At 37.8% G+C, this 16,368-nt stretch overlaps 2 protein-coding genes across 6 annotated transcripts; one reads left to right on the forward strand and one right to left on the reverse strand.

Annotated features, from left to right (window-relative positions):
* Nucleotides 1–523: 523 nt before the first annotated feature.
* LOC149948699 (uncharacterized) lies at nucleotides 524–4,069 on the reverse strand. Its single transcript, XM_090173818.1, has 2 exons — nucleotides 3,603–4,069; nucleotides 524–1,350 (listed from the first exon to the last, which is right to left on the reverse strand). The coding sequence occupies exons 1-2, from the start codon at nucleotides 3,749–3,751 to the stop codon at nucleotides 528–530; spliced, it is 972 nt and encodes a 323-aa protein (XP_090029944.1). The 5' UTR covers nucleotides 3,752–4,069; the 3' UTR covers nucleotides 524–527.
* A 3,759-nt stretch (nucleotides 4,070–7,828) lies between these two features.
* Nucleotides 7,829–15,629, forward strand: LOC149948700 (uncharacterized). 5 transcript variants are annotated; one of them, XM_090173813.1, is made up of 4 exons: nucleotides 7,829–7,919; nucleotides 10,708–10,972; nucleotides 12,006–12,365; nucleotides 14,340–15,629. In XM_090173813.1, the coding sequence occupies exons 2-4, from the start codon at nucleotides 10,818–10,820 to the stop codon at nucleotides 14,893–14,895; spliced, it is 1,071 nt and encodes a 356-aa protein (XP_090029939.1). In that variant the 5' UTR covers nucleotides 7,829–7,919; nucleotides 10,708–10,817; the 3' UTR covers nucleotides 14,896–15,629. The 5 variants fall into 5 exon arrangements, with proteins under 5 accessions (XP_090029939.1, XP_090029941.1, XP_090029942.1 ...); XM_090173815.1 differs by lacking the exon at nucleotides 7,829–7,919 and adding an exon at nucleotides 7,958–8,052; XM_090173816.1 differs by lacking the exon at nucleotides 7,829–7,919 and adding an exon at nucleotides 7,960–8,047.
* Nucleotides 15,630–16,368: the final 739 nt, after the last annotated feature.

The following is a 16,368-nucleotide window of genomic DNA, read 5'->3' on the forward strand; positions in this document are numbered from 1 at the left end:
CGTTTTATCGTCATTTTAGGGGAGACGGCACATTCGTTATTTTCAAAAACTTGTTTCGCGGGGAGCAGATTTGATTGGATCTCTAGATTAATATTCCCAACTCAATGCTTAACGCAGTCAAAGTTGTATTACGGGGAGCGTAAGTCTATAATTACGCTCCAGTGGAAGTTAGTTGAAATAATTACCGATAGCTATTTGTGGAGTGACGTAGAATTGACGTCATACCCAAAACGATAAGACCCTCTAGAGAAAAAAAAATACCCCATTTAACTCTTCGTAACAGGGCTAACTGCACGTGCTCACTATGACAAAGAGACACGGATCACGTATTAGGCCTACTGACTTATTCTGAAGTCCACCAAAAATTGGTGTTCATCCTAAAAACTGCTCGGTAGTAGAAATTGAACATGGAACTGACACACTAATCTGAAACAAAATTATACACTTATGAGCAGAGTGAACAGCCAGGGTGTCCAAAAACTAAAAAAGTTTCGAGTTTATAATTTCAATTTAATATCGATTTTACATCAGGATATTTCTGATTTAAAATTATGATTGTCAATTTTTCTCAGTTTTCGTTCGTAGTATTGAGGATGGCGGTTGGCGTTGTCGATCAAGCTTTTGACCAGGGCGTTGTACATCCATCTGAGGACGGCGAATTTCAGCAGAAACCCGTACACGAGATTTCCGGCGCAATAACCGAGCCAATCGTACACGTCCATTCTCAAGTCGCAGGGGAAACCCAGACTGTCCTGTTGGTAGGCCACCATGGCCCTCCAGCGCAGAATCTTCATGAAACTATTCATGGCAGAGATAATGCCCTGACTCATGGCGATGGCCTCTCGTGATGCCTCGCTAACCGCGTTGCCGTACACATCGCGCACGATTGACTGGCAGTTCCCAACGGTGTCTTGCCAGCTGTCTCGTATCAAATTGAACCTATCCTCTACGCCCAGCAAGTGCCCAACGTATCGCCAGAAATGGGCCAAACATTGGTAGTCTTCTCGGCTGCAGCTGAAACCGACTTTAGACGGATAGAGGACGATGAAACCGACGAAGGCGAACTGCGTCAAGGTCATGTCGCGTTGCGAAATCCGGACGGCTTGTCCCGGGGCCACGTTAGCAGCCACTTTGGAATGTTGCAGTCTGACTTTGTCCAGCGATTTCCTGGATTCCGACCGCTCGTCGCAGATGTCCCCTTCGTACCATTTCCGCACCTCGGTCAGAGTGCGGAGGTAGCGTCGGAACAGAAGCACGGAGCTCGAAGACTTGTTGGTGGACGCCAGTGTCTCGAAGATGCTCGGAATGGTCACCAGGAACGTCAAACCCATCAAATGCGCGAAACAGATGCTTAAAAAGACAAACGAAAATGAGTAAGCAACATTTTTGTCTTTCCTGATTCTCGTTCCCTGTTTTGCTTTTTGAAAGTATTAATACGTAATACTTTTCATATGGTCTTTGTAAGGGCGCGTTTTCAAAAAAAGAGAAAAATTTCCGATCATTTCATCGCGAAAAACCAGTGTTAGGCCTAATGGAGATTTTAGGTGTCACCGCGAAAATATTATGTTTGGCCATTCTTGGTTTCCATTAGCGCCCGTCATAATGTATTTTTAATTACGCACGTCAAAAAGTTTGTACGTCTCAGCCTTGGTTTCCACTAGCGCGCGTAACAACGCGTCATTCAACTTTGGGACGTACAATCGTTTTCTAGCACGTAAAGAAAAATATATAATGGAACGCGCTAGTGGAAAACAAACTCCACCCTTAGTTTCCACTAGCGCGCGTAACAACGCGTCATTCAACTTTGGGACGTAGAATCGTTTGGAAAAATACATTATGCGCCCTAGTGGAAACCAAGGCTAAGTGAGGTTTTTTGCGTCAACGTTCACCATCGCGAAAAATGAAACCAGCAATACGGAATCAATTGCGTTTTTTAAAGTGAATGTCAAACATAGTTAAAGGGGCTCCGAAGTTCGGTGGCAAAATGTGTTTAAGTCAGTAAAGTGCGAAATTTACGGTTGACTCTGCCCGCCTCTGCCAAGGCCGAGTGAGGGGTTGGGGGGAAGGAAAAGAATGCTCAATTTTCTTTTTTTTGCCACAGAACTTTGGAGTCCCTTAAACTGTATTTGACTCGAGTATGGATTGTAGTTGGCTTCTTTGGCTAGCCAGATGAATCTGATAACCGACCAACCGGAAATATTTAATTCAGTGATTCCATTTTCGCCTTGTCAGTGGGAAGTAAAAAGTATCAACTTTATTGAAGCGCCTATTAGAGAGCTATTTTAAAATTTCAATAATTGAAATTTTTATTTTGCCGCCAAAAGGACTGTCTTTAAATATATTCGAGGAAGTGCAAGTTGTTTATCTTCCTGTTACGCGAGGATAGCGAGAGGAACAACGCTGTTTTGGCTTTATTTCTAACCTTCAGGGTATCATTGCTTTTAAATTAATACTTCCTGATTGTTAAGTATCGGATATAACCTTTCCTCTAAACCGGCTAGTTAACAATTTTCCCAATAATATAAAAATTATTTTTAATAAAATTCGGTTGTTTATTAAGTTTATAAAACGCTTGTTTATACGACTGCTAAAACATAACAAGGGGTTACGGGTTATTAGAAATAGAAATTTCATCCAGGGATATTTTGTAAATTGTAATGTTATGACGCCAGCTGAAAGCAACAGTTTCTATTCCCATTTTACATTTTCTTTAATTTTTACGGCAATATTTACCAAAAATCAGTGGCAGAAAATTTCATTTATCTCAAGCAGGTTTTCACTATGGAGAAAACACCACGACGCAAAAATATCCCTTAGGCCTAATTCATTTTTTTTAGCGTCGACACTCACCGTCGTGGCGTTTTTGCTATAGTGAAAACCAGCCTGAGAGAGAAGAATTGAGTCTTTGCAACGTAGAGGGAACGAATTTTCAGCACTGACTTTCAGAATCCATTTTGTAACGGCCACCGAATTGGTCAAATTATACTAGTTTCCGGAAATAGGGCAGGAAAAATACCAAATTATGATTTGTCCAAACTGCTTTCAGAAACCACCTGAAATTCGGGCCGAATTTTAGAAATGATTCTGTGGCAATTTAATATATAACCTACAAAGGGTTCCAATTCTAGGTGGTTTCTTTTCGCTTGTTCCGGAATTTCGGAGTAGGGTAAGAAGAGTAAGGCGATGACGTCTTGTACTCCGATTCTGGGGTGGCGAATAGTTTGAGTCGGAGTAAAAACGTTTTTGCAAAATGGCTGCCACAGATAGCTAGCCAGACGACCAAATCCGATTTACTCTCTTCACACCTCCTTTTCAGAAGGAGTAAAAAGAGTAGCCCTAATACTCCGGAACAAGCGAATAGTTTATGGGGCGGAGTAATTCTCATCCCCGGAACAGGCCAATAAAACGTTTTAGGGTAAAAAGAGTACACTTTTAGTCCGAGAACAGCCGAAAAGAAATCACCTATTGTCGACTAACTCCTGCTTAGTGATTCGTCGTGGAGGTATTCCCTAAGACCTCGGGAGGTTAAATTCCCTTTAATTATCCCAAATGAAATCGCGTAAATTCATCGAAGTTAAAAATCAATTGGTAGATATCCTTACCTGGCGAAATATTCGTGATAAAGTTGTTTGGCCCGCTCTATTTTGCTCCTGTCTAACCAAACCGGATTTCCGGTTGAAGGTCCGCAGTCTCCCGGAACCGCGTGGCCGGTGACGTCATCGGTGCTTTGGCTGCCGGCCATTGTTGGCATACTCTTAAGAGCAAACACTTTTCAAAAGTCGAGGACAAATTTCTTAAAGACGATTATCGTAGTAACGTTCTCAACATAGTGGAAGTTCTCCGCGTGGGAGCTTCGCGAACGGCTGAGTCGCGCTACCGACTGCGGACAACATTCTGGTGAACCTAGTTCCTCGCCACCAGAGTGGAAGAACATTTTCACTTTCGCTGTTTTCATTGACTCGTCAAAAATACGCCACTAGAGCAGCGGAGTCGTGAGGAGGGCCTACCCCGGAAAAAAGTCATTTTTATTCCCCAAAAATATCCGCTATACGCCGAAGACATTTGGGCGGTAAAAAAAACCGCGAACAGCTATATATATATATTTCTTTTTATTTTTTCTATTGTAAATTTTCCCCTCAACCGATTTCTCGCAAAAAAGAGTTTTATATATAGTATACAAGCGGAGCTCACATACTGCGTCTGCCCCTTCCATAAAATATCTCTCCATTAGGAACTTGCCAAAACTGCATTTTAGATTTAGTGTATTATATTTATTTCTTCAAGAATATATTCATACATACTTGGGGAGAATGACCATGGGTACTCCATCAAATTGGGCAAATGCCCCCTGTTTCATGAGCTATGAATACACTAATATTGTTATTTATTAAATTTTAACTCACATAAGGAACAAATTTAGTTTTTTTCCATCAAATTGGGCAAATGCCCCCTGTTTTATGAGCTATGAATACACTAATATTGTTATTTATTAAATTTTAACTCACATAAGGAACAAATTTAGTTTTTTTCCATCAAATTGGGCAAATGCCCCCTGTTTCATGAGCTATGAATACACTAATATTGTTATTTATTAAATTTTAACTCACATAAGGAACAAATTTAGTTTTTTTCCATCAAATTGGGCAAATGCCCCCTGTTTCATGAGCTATGAATACACTAATATTGTTATTTATTAAATTTTAACTCACATAAGGAACAAATTTAGTTTTTTTCCATCAAATTGGGCAAATGCCCCCTCTTTCATGAGCTATGAATACACTAATATTGTTATTTATTAAATTTTAACTCACATAAGGAACAAATTTAGTTTTTTTTGCATTTGGAAATTTTGTACATGTATTTAAATTAATAATAAACAGAAAACTAGAAGAGATTTTAGAAAGCTTCAAGTTTATATTGATACTAAACCAATATTTCTTTAAAAAAAAACTAAGAACCGTAGTTTAAGCCGTTTATATCTGTATTTCATAAATTTTCATTTTCACCGGGCATAAACTTTGGGAGGGGCATCGTCCCCTGCCCCCCTCCCCGGGCTCCTACGCCGCTGGGTTAAAATATTCCCAGTGAAAATTAAAGTGAAAGTATTTTAAAAAAGCGTGGTTCACTGAGAGATATAATCTATTTTGGTATTACCAGAAGTTTATAATAACTATATTTCCCTGGAAAAAAAATATCCTGAGAAAATAATTTTGAAAAATTAAATGAAAATTGTTGTTTTTCAACGTATTCGGTTAAAAATTTAAGAATGTAATAAAATTTGAAATGAAAAAATACCGATAAGAAAAATAAATTTGAAATGTAGCGCTAAATAACAATGTCGTTATTTCTTTGGGGGTCGTGAGATGGCTTCACCCCAGGATCACCCTGATTCTGGAGGGTTCAACGCACTTTGAAGTGGAAATTCACGAAGACACGAGGGGGGGGGGAAGCAGGCATTACTGAAAATAAGGGGGGGGGGTGGGAAGAAACTCTCGCTTGTCTTTGGCAATATTCGAAGCCAGTAGGGAAATTGGAAATATAAAAAAAAAATTCGTTTGCTGTTACTTTCTACCACGAGCGGACGTGACCTACTTACCGCCGCCAGAGACGTTTATAGACTTCTATTTATAAACTCCCCCGCTCCGCGTTTAATTTGTCGGCGAGTAAAAAAGGAATTAAAATGTTTCTGTTTGGGTACGTACGTGGTCTAGCGGCAGCTTTTAATCCGAAAGAAAGCAAAATTATACGCGAATTTTTACTATATTTAGGTCTTCCTCCAGGTTCATTCTAAATCTTCGTAGAGCCTCCATTCAAGTTTTTAATCTGACCCGTGCTACCTTTTCAGTATCGCAAAAACGCGTACAAGTTTCTAAGAACTGTGGAAATATTAAGTTACACCAAATTCGAATTTTTGGAGGATTAACTAGCGTCCTCTAGTGTCTGCATTTTCATATAGTTGTGCGAAATTGTAACTATAAATTATAGTTTATTTTTGTTTATTTATTATTAAAATTATTAGTTGTAATACTTCAGTCGTCGAATGCAATTTAAAAACATATCGCACTTTTGTATTTCTACAGATGGCGCTACAGACGGATTTTTTGAGCGTTTAGATCGCTCGATTTCCATTCCAAAAAATTTAAGTTCATGGCAGCAGGGCAGGGGGACTTCATAGTTATTTCAAGAACTAAGAAAAATTTTAATGCTGGCCCCATGAAACTCAGGGATTTGCGTGGCGCCCTCTAGTGACTACATTTTCATATAGTTATGTAAAATTGAGTCTATAACTTGTAATTTATTATTATTATTATTATTTTATTATTCTTATTATTTAATATTATTTTATTATTCTTATTATTTAATATTATTTTATTATTCTTATTGTTTAATATTATTTTATTATTCTTATTATTTAATATTATTTTATTATTCTTAATATTTATTATTTTACTATTCTTATTATTTATTATTCTTACAATTTATTATTATTTTATTATTCTTACAATTTATTATTATTTTATTATTCTTATAATTTATTATTATTTTATTATTCTTATTATTTTATTATTCTTATTATTTTATTATTCTTATTATTTATTATTTAATTATTCTTATTTATTATTTTATTATTCTTAGTATGTATTTATTCTTAGTATTTATTTATTCTTGGTATTTATTAGTATTTAATTATTCTTAGTATTTATTAGAATTTAATTATTCTTAGTATTTATTAGAATTTAATTATTCTTATTATTTATTATTTTATTATTATTATTATTTTATTATTCTTAGTATTTATTTATTCTTGGTATTTATTTATTCTTGGTATTTATTAGTATTTAATTATTCTTAGTATTTATTAGAATTTAATTATTCTTAGTATTTATTAGAATTTAATTATTCTTATTATTTATTATTTTATTATTATTATTATTTTATTATTCTTAGTATTTATTAGAATTTAATTATTCTTATTATTTATTATTTTATTATTTTATTATTATTATTATTTTATTATTCTTAGTATTTATTAGAATTTTATTATTCTTAGTATTTATTAGAATTTAATTATTCTTATTATTTATTATTTTATTATTCTTGTTATTTATTATTTTATTATTCTTGTTATTTATTATTTTATTATTCTTAGTATTTATTAGTATTTTATTATTCTTATTATTTATTATTTTATTATTCTTATTATTTATTATTCTTAGTATTTATTAGTATTGTATTATTCTTATAAATTAAAAAATTATCTTGACACTTTCGAGTCTTCAATCAAAGTTTATTTTCCCACTTTTGCATTATAAAGATGGCGCTACATACCAATCTTAAGGCGTTTCCATTCTGAGAAGTAGAACATCATTGCAGCAGAGGACTTACGTCTATGCGTTCTTGGTTACTTTTATGAGCTTTTGGTATAGTCAGAAGTTTATAACATAAAGTTAACAAATTACGTCTTCAGTAGTTTTTTCTCCCTTTCAAAATTAAAATATGGTAAAAATACAATTAATGTAATTTATTAGAAATATCGAAATGAAAATTCTTAGTTTCGGAGAAGAGAAAGTGTTACCATGGAGAAAAAGAAAGGAGTCGTTTTGCAAAAGTTTGTTAACTCGTCTCTGTGTAGCCAGCCGGAGAGTGGGGCTGACAAATGGGAGGTAGACACCGGGTCAGGCGCTTTACGGGCGGGGTACGTCGTCAAAATTATTTAACAAGACGACTCCTTACATTTTCTCCATGTTATTCACGATTTTTTCATCTTATCAATGTTTTATCTCATATCTCAAAATGCAATTAATTGAGATAAGATTTAAACTCTAAATTGGTCGGATGCGGCATATATCGTTAGTTTGAGCCCGTGGCGGATAGGTAGAGTGCGCTACGAAATATTTCTAAAGTCAATTAATGAATAGGTAATTACTATTATCATATGTAATATATATTCGAAATCACTGTTAGCTTCGACCATTATCAAAGGCGGGGATTGTTTGGCCTCTACCGGAAGTATAGTGCGCTAGATCAAGTGATCTATGTGATTAGAGTTAGGTGTTTATTGTCTGCCACAGGAATCCATACCTCTACTTGTAATGCTTATGCAGATTTTCGTCTCGATGTGGCTGACGGTTTTTTTTGACGTCACAACTTAACAAACAACTACGTGAGAGGGGAGCGCGTGCAGAGGGGATTTTTTTCTCTCGTAGGCGGGGCCAAAGCCGTCAGAGTGATCTTACCATACGCGATACGGCAGGATAAGCATTGCAAGTAGAGGTATGGATTAATGTCTGCCACTAATACGAAGTAAAGCTTGAAAGGGTCTGTAAAATAATTAGTATTTTAATTAAAATATTTTCCCACTTAAAAATTTAATATTAAGTAACACCAAGAATGTATTTATTTATATTTAGGAAGAATAATTATGTTGCGACAATCGCCGGGCACGTTGAACGCCTTTCCCCCTTCTCGCGCGGGGGGGGGGGGAGACAAAACGTCATCGGCGTTTGATTTCTATCGCGTTAGGTGACGTAAATTTTAAGCAGCCAATGAAATACCGGGACTATTCGTTTTATTTTAAGTGGAGAAGCGTACTGGGGGGACCAACGGGTGGATTGAGAGAAAGGCTAAAAACCGTCTCGACATAGACATCCGCTTCTACATTAAAAAGTTGACGGCTGATTTTTCTATGTAAATTAACATGATAATTTTTCATGAGTGCAAAGTCCGTAAGTTGGCGAGATATTTTTTTATGCGTGGCTGTTCTAATTTGAAAATTGCGCCTTTAAAAAAAAAGGAAGAGGACTAAGGTCATCTATTGGTCAGATAATGAAGCTACTCGCGTGTTTACTAATGTTAAATGCTGACCACTTTAGTTGTCTCAGGTAACATTGTACCCGACGCGTATTGTACGTAATCATTAGGGCGAGAGCTTTCAAATCTCTGAAGCGTAAATATTTTTATTTTATCCTTCTTATGTTATATTTCTTAGATTAGATTTCCTACGCCTTTTACGTTTTTGTTAGTTTAAATCCTGGATAATTTGCATTTCGCAATTCAGTTATGAGGCTAAATGGTTATTGTTCGTTTTTGCGTCATTTTGCAAAATAAAAATTATTCATTATTACGAAATTATGGTAGAGGTACTAACCTAACCTGAATAGTTGGACAACCTTCGCATACGCAACACGCGCGATAAGTCGGATGGCGTTACTACGTTAAACATTCATTCCGAGAACTTGTATGTTACTTAATATTAAAATATAGTGGTACTTAATTATTGTTCATTCATTTTGGTATTATAATGAATAAATTATAATTTTTAAATGCGAATGAAATCGAACTCCTGACAAGGTAAGAGGTTAATAAGATCTAATTTATCCTCTTATTCAAATGTTATTCCACCTTACAATTTAATAGGTAGCTTATACTGTATAATTTATATTTTGATTTTATGAAATGCGAAATAATAGTTTAGTAAAACCAGAAGTATATAACAATCTCTATCTAGGGAAGTTTTCTTATCTGCTGATGTTCTCAGCTCGAAACAAGGATGATTTTTCAAAACACGGTTTTTCGTCACGGAGTTGGAAGTGATTTAATTTATGCCATATCCCGTTAACAAGTTCCATTAAAGGAAATACGTTTATGGCATACTTATGAATGATTATGTTACTTATGGTGACAATTTCACGACATCGTATTAAATTCGCACCCATTGTAAACTATACCACAAATGTAAATATTTACACGCGAATAAAAATCGCGATTATAGAGAAGGATGCTCCGATGCGGAAACCCCGGCATTTATATAAAGTTCATTCACGTTATTATTTATTGGCTGGAACGAGTGAATATCTGTGTTATTGTAATTTAATCGAGGGAGCGCGATATACATTATCGGTTGGCTATAGCGCTAGGGTTAGCGTACGAGGCCTTGTTCGGGGAACATGTCGAGGCGGCTGGGTCAATATCACTATTAAAAGAGGAAGAAGTAGGGAACCTTTTTATTCAATTTCCTTTTTTGTTTTGATACCCTTTCGATTAATCGCTTCAATTGTGTCCGCTCGTTTGCGTGATTCCTCAATTGGTTTAGAACGAAGCCTTTAAATCCATAAAAACAAACCTTCGCTTTTCTCGCAATCGCGAAATAAGCCTCGCGTCCCTCGCCGTTATCGCGTTCCCCGCAGTTCCGCCGTCTACTCTAGACCCCTTTCATTTTCTCGTCGAAATAGTGATAGGCCTAGTACGTATTTTAAATTTATATTTGTATTCTCAAATATGATATATTTTGTGAATTATATTATTATAGGATGTTGGGTTGGGTTGGTTTTGGTTAATAATTGGAATATAATTGAGAATTTGAGATCATTCATAATTTCCTCCGCTTCAATTCGATATAATTAAACGAAGATAAAATCTCCCCCGTGAATTGCCTTTATGATTCAGTTCCATGGTCTTATAATTGTTATATTTCCTACTTAAGATATTACACGAACAAAATTGTAATTTTTTGCATGGATTGTGAAGAAGTTTTTTTTGGGATATCTGTTTTTGCACTGTTTATCGTCTTACTGTATCTGCACGTTTCCTTGACATTTTCTTGGATCCCTTGTTTGTCTTTGTGCTAGTACGCTTTCACCGATTTTGTAAGGATAATTCTAGAAGACAAATGGCTTTACTAATATTGAGCCAACGTTTTTCCCCCAGTGGTTTCATTATTTCGCCTACTGTCTTCTTGAACCACTAGTCAATCTTAGTTCCAGTCGGTTGATTTTTGCGTCGTTTCGTCGAAAGGGTTTGTACATCCTATTATTTAGATGGGTAAATCTCGGACGAAATTCTTCTTGGTCAGCCGGGACGAAGGCTCCAAGGCTCCCGGAGACTGCGGCTCCCCTCTTGACCAACAGCCCGAATGGTTCGACGAATCAAAAATGCTCGAAGCCACCAGGGTCTTTAACGACTATTCCGCGGCGTAAATATGTCTTACTGTATTATAAGTTTCTTCTTATATTCCACCTTAAATGTGTCAGTTGGTCAAAATAATCCATGTTCTGGGATTCCGGAGTAAGGTATGTAACATTATTTCGTCATTTTACTCAGATTCTGTGGGGTTTATTTTTAACAAACTTATGGTGTCGGCCAAAGACCTTAGACACCAAGACCGATTCTGTGGTGGAGAATTGTAAAATTGTTTCCCAAAATGGCTGCCAGTGGCCATTTTAGTACATATCGTCCGCTTATCCAGAATTTTTTATAAACACCCTCTATTTACTCCTGTGTAGCGGCAATAAGTTGACCTTGATAAATAGTAATTACCATCTCCACCAGAACAAGCGAATAGTTTCATTTAGCGTGGTTCCAGATAGGGTTTGACATAAGGATATTTTTTAGTAGTCAGCCTCCTATCTTAATTTATTTTAGTAGTCACGGACTAGTGGGGGTATAAAAATAAGGACTGCCAACATTTTGCTTTATCCGTTAGAATTAAAATAGGAGTTTGTTTTTTTTAAATGGGAATGATGAATTTATGAGACGCCATATTCGCCATTATTTATGAATATTTAGGTAAATTTTTCACTATTTAAATTGAATAGTGAACCCCCACATTTCTATTAATTTTAGTAGTTAGAGCATTTGTTTTAGTAGTCAAATGCCTTGACTAGTACCTTAGGTCCAACCCTGGTTCCAGACCGAAGAGTATCCACCGAATGGCTAAAATTAAACGGATGATTTCCGGTGAAAACCTTGCGTGACGTAATATGTACGACTACAGTTTGCAGATTCTGTTGCAGACGACGCGTCGTTTTTCACTGGAAATTATTCTGATAAGGTCCATTATTGATGATTTTTACGGTGTTGTAGAATGACGTCATAATCAAAAATATAAGCGCCTTAGAGAGAGAACCGACACACTTTCGCGGAATATAATGATAAACTTATGGTCTTACTTTTAACCGTACATTCTTAGAAAACCTGTTAATTTCGATCTTTCCGAAACGGCACAGTGTCTTACTATCGCATCTGTTGGGAACGATAATAATGAGTCAAGTAGCATCCTTGGTCGAAGTTCTATTGGCGACTGGTCATCACGAGAACCTAGCGTCCGCCGTGAAAAGATCGGTCATGACTACTTACCACGTCCGGGAATGGTACGAAGGGAGAGTGCAAGACCAGGAAGGCCCCGCCAGGAGGGGAGTCAAACTAGTCAGAAACATGCACACCAAAGCCTCCAAGATAGTCTCCGAACAACGGCCCAAGACGGACGACACCGTCTGGCTCTCGCAGTACGACATGGCTCTCACTCAATTCGCCTTCGTCGGAGCGCTCGTCGTCAACCCCAAGAAATTGGGCTTTTTCGGAACTGAGTTAGTCTTTTAAATACACGCCTAGGGCCGCCGAGAGTGGGCCCGGGCCCCGGTAAAATCATTATTCCGCCCCCAAAGATAGTCTACAGGGTGTTTCAAAAGGTTATGCGAAAATTTTGCTGAGTTGTAGGGGCTGAGTTGAGAAGTGTGCCTGTTTTTCCCCCCACTTTCCTACGATGAGTTAAAAGAGCGCCAGAGAGCTAGCCCCTGGAAGTAGGCTGCAACAAGCGCAAAACCAAGTAGCAGAGAAATGCGATTTCAGGGGTACGATGAATTTAAATACTGTTTAAATTTACGTTTTTACGCTGTTTACCTCTATTTGTTTACAAAGTCCTTTTTTACTTATCACACGAACCCAAGCCTAAATGTTCCCTGCTGCTTGGTTTTGCGCTTGTTGCAGCCTACTTCCAGGGGCTAGTAGGCCACACTTTGAAGCTCTCTGGCACTCTTTTAACTAATCGTAGGAAAATAGGGAAAAAACAGGCATACCTCTCAACTCACCCCTACAACTTCTTAAAATTTTTGCATAACCTTTTGAAACACCCTGAATATTATTTAAGATAACTACGCTTTCTTTGAGGAGCTTGGAAGAAGGGCCCAAACACGGTCCCCCATCTAAGCTCCACGGGCCCCGGTAAAATAATAATTCTAGGGCTCAAGAGAGCCATTATTACGAAAGCTAACTACGTTTTCTTGATGAGACGTTGGCCCCTACGAAATCTCTTTTTCGGCCCCAAGGGTGTCTATATTACTTAGACATAAGTAACGCAATAACAATATTAAGTATGTCAATTAGGAAAAATTTTACCCGAACTGATTTTCAGAGCTATTTCGAAATCTATGTTTAGGGGCTGTTCACAAATTACGTAACGCAGAAAAACCACTTTTTGGACTTCCCCCTCCCCCTCGTAACAAAGAGTAACAAATGGAAAGACGCCTCTTCTTAAATTACGTAACAAATATCGAACCCCCCCCCCCTTAAATTATTATAGTACGTAACAACTAATATGCTGGTAATAAAGTACAATAAGATCAGGTACTAAATTTTATTGTTTGTAATTATCATTTGAAATTACAACTGTATTTTTACGCAACACTTTATACCCATGGGTATGAAATTTTTTTAAACGTGAGTAAACCAATGAAAATACAAATGTTTTTAATAATTGTGACTGTTTCTGAAAATGGAGAAAATTTTATTTTACGATATTAAAAATAAGATGTGTTACGTAACATTTCAGTGAAACGTAACATTTCGTAACGCTTGCCAAACCCCCCCCCTACCACGTTACGTAATTTGTGAACAGCCCCTTAGTTCTCAGCACAGAGCCCCCTAGTGTCTATATATGCCTTGGCGAGATATACTACCAACGACGATAACACGCGATTCAGTTCAAATGCGAGTCCAAGTCGGAGCAAGGCTAGAATGTCAGTGTCAAAAAAAAAGTTTCGGTCAGCAAATTAGAATTAAAACCATAGGAAGTGTCATACAGGGTCCAGCCACGGTCAACCAGGCTTCACGGGCCCTGTAAAACCTAAATTTAGGGCTCCCAAGAGAGCTGGTATTACTTAAGACAGCCGTACGTTTTCGGGAAGTAACTTGGGAGGAGGGTCCAAATACGGCCCCCGGGATAAATGTTCAAATACGGTCCCCGGAAGAAAGGTCCAAATACGGGCCCCGGGAGAAATGTTCAAATGCGGCCCCATTTAGCACGGGCCCCGGGAGAAAAGTTCAAACGTGGGTCCATTTAGCACGGGCCCCGGAAGAAAGGTTCAAATGCGGCCCCATTTAGCACGGGCCCCGGGAGAAAGGTTCAAAGGTGGCCCCATTTAGCACGGGCCCCGGGAGAAAGGTCCAAATAGGGCCCCACATAGCACGGGGCCCGGAAATGTGCACCAGCTTCTACCCCTCTCGTCCGGCCTGCGTACGCTATATATTGCGGCACGATGTTATGTAACTTGTAATTTTTGCAGCTCCGAGATAGAATCCATACTTTACTACTGGAGATATATCGGGTATCTTCTCGGTATGGAGGACAAGTACAACCTCTGCGCCGGGACGTACAGAGAGGTGAAGGCCGCGTGCCAGGACATAGTGGACGAGGTGGCCAAACCGACCTTGGCCAAACCGCAACAGAAATACACGAGAACGATCGAATACGCTTTTGTGGGCTTCGGCAAGATAGGCGTCGCCGTGTACTACCCTTCGTTGTTCAACTTCACCTGCGACCTGCTGGGCTGCACGGAGCTGAAGAAGAGTTTGACCTTGAGGGAGTTCCTCGCTCTATGTCTGTTCTCCACATCGACCTTCTTGATGTCGTTTCCCAGGTTCCGAATCCGGGCCAACGCCGAACATAAACGCAAATCGGACATAAGGATTCATCGAATCATTGAGGACATCAAGAAAGGAGAGCTTGTCGTGTCGGAACCAAAAGCAGATTCCAACAACGCCATCTGGAAGATTTTCTATCATATTCAGTCGTTGTTCGTCTTTGTGTTTGATAAACTCCGGAAATCTCACGATGCCTAAGACCATAAGTAACGTGATAAAAATAAGTATGACTCTTCATGAAATGTTTTGTACACTAATACTCTCGCCTAGCTCCGAATTGGACGCGCAACCAAAACGTATAGTGTATTATCGTCTGTGGGCATATTTAGACACTAGGGGGCTTTTTGCTGAATCAGAGATAATTAATTCTTAATTATCTCTGGCTAAACTAACCATTGATTGCGCAATAGCCATGAAAATCAGATCGGTTATAATATTTGGGGATTGTCATACTTATTTGTTTCTATGTTACTTATGCTAAAACGAAATTAATAAATTTGACTTTCCATTCTCAAGTTTTTGTGCAAAAAAGGTGTGAAATGTGCCTTTTTGTCTAAAATCAAAAATACTCGTTCCTCGTTGAAATTGTTATAGCCATTCTGTTCTAATGAATTAGGCTAGCTTTAAATTTATTTCAAATAAATTAGTTTTTTTACATAGTGTGTTTTATTTTAATAAACTCCAAGTCCTAATGTATTTTTGGTTTTGTACAAGTCGTACTGCGAATTACGATACAGCTGGTTTTCTTTGTACTGACGTCGAACGTTTACGCAACGGGTCGGCTAAGTCTAAGGTTAGTTTAGATTTCAAGAATATTGTCTTTAAAATAATATTTATATGTACAACTTAATACAATAGTAATTTAAAATATACAACAATCTATCTAGAAAAATCAATGGAATTTAAAATATTAAAGACATTTTTTACAAGTGGTTAAGCCTTGGACACCGAGGTAGGCACTCTTACTTTAAACTCTTCAGACTTGAACGCTCGAAATTACTTTCTTTGCATGATAATAAACGGTCTCGGGCCTGATAAAGTGACCGATTAATTACGACAGACTGTTTTATTTTATAAAATCTTAAACTGACCAAGATTTGGACTGAGTTTTCATATTCCTAGATTTGGACGTACGAGGAAAAATTCGCTCGGGCGCTGATGGTTTCCGGCGCGGTGAGCGAGATCTCCGATCGTCGGTATAGCCTACACCATGGAGGAATAGTAGAGGAGGGGAACGGGAAGAAGGCGCTAAATCCGACAGCGTAGTGCCAGTTCGAGGCGGGAAAAAAAAGGGGGTAAAGTCGAGGTAGACTTTTTAAAGAATTCAAACCCTAACCGGTAGATCGCGCCATGATCGCGCTGCCTTTGTTGGAATGTATGAATAGATAAAAGTCTACCTCGAGCGACATTGTAGAAAGTGGAGCACGACGCCGCCGTTGATACGAATGCGCGCCGGTTTTTTTTAATTTTCGCCGCGCTGCCGCCGAAATCTGTATTTTGCGGCGCGCCGCCAACGATCTTTTCGAGGCGCGCCACTATTATTTTTCCGTTTTCCCAATGAGTTCATAGTTTTTAAAATTTAAGTCTCAAACTATATTTGTAACCTCTTTTTACAATTTAGTTACCAGTTCTTTTGTTAATAATTTTATCAAACGCCGGCGCCGTTGATTA

The sequence above is a fragment of the Leiobunum rupestre genome, chromosome 4, assembly GCF_980474605.1.
Source record: "Leiobunum rupestre chromosome 4, qqLeiRupe1.1.hap1, whole genome shotgun sequence".
NCBI lineage: Eukaryota > Metazoa > Arthropoda > Arachnida > Opiliones > Sclerosomatidae > Leiobunum > Leiobunum rupestre.

What these genes read in the sequence shown, in the direction of transcription:
- LOC149948699 (XM_090173818.1), bottom strand. Translation starts at nt 3,751, where the DNA reads ATGCCAACAATGGCCGGCAGCCAAAGCACCGATGACGTCACCGGCCAC. An exon ending in TATCACGAATATTTCGCCAG is followed by an intron (nt 1,351 to 3,602) that starts GTAAGGATATCT and finishes TGTCTTTTTAAG; the next exon opens with CATCTGTTTCGCGCATTTGA.
- LOC149948700 (XM_090173813.1), top strand. Translation starts at nt 10,818, where the DNA reads ATGGGTAAATCTCGGACGAAATTCTTCTTGGTCAGCCGGGACGAAGGC. An exon ending in TTTAACGACTATTCCGCGGC is followed by an intron (nt 10,973 to 12,005) that starts GTAAATATGTCT and finishes GAAACGGCACAG; the next exon opens with TGTCTTACTATCGCATCTGT. An exon ending in TTGGGCTTTTTCGGAACTGA is followed by an intron (nt 12,366 to 14,339) that starts GTTAGTCTTTTA and finishes TAATTTTTGCAG; the next exon opens with CTCCGAGATAGAATCCATAC.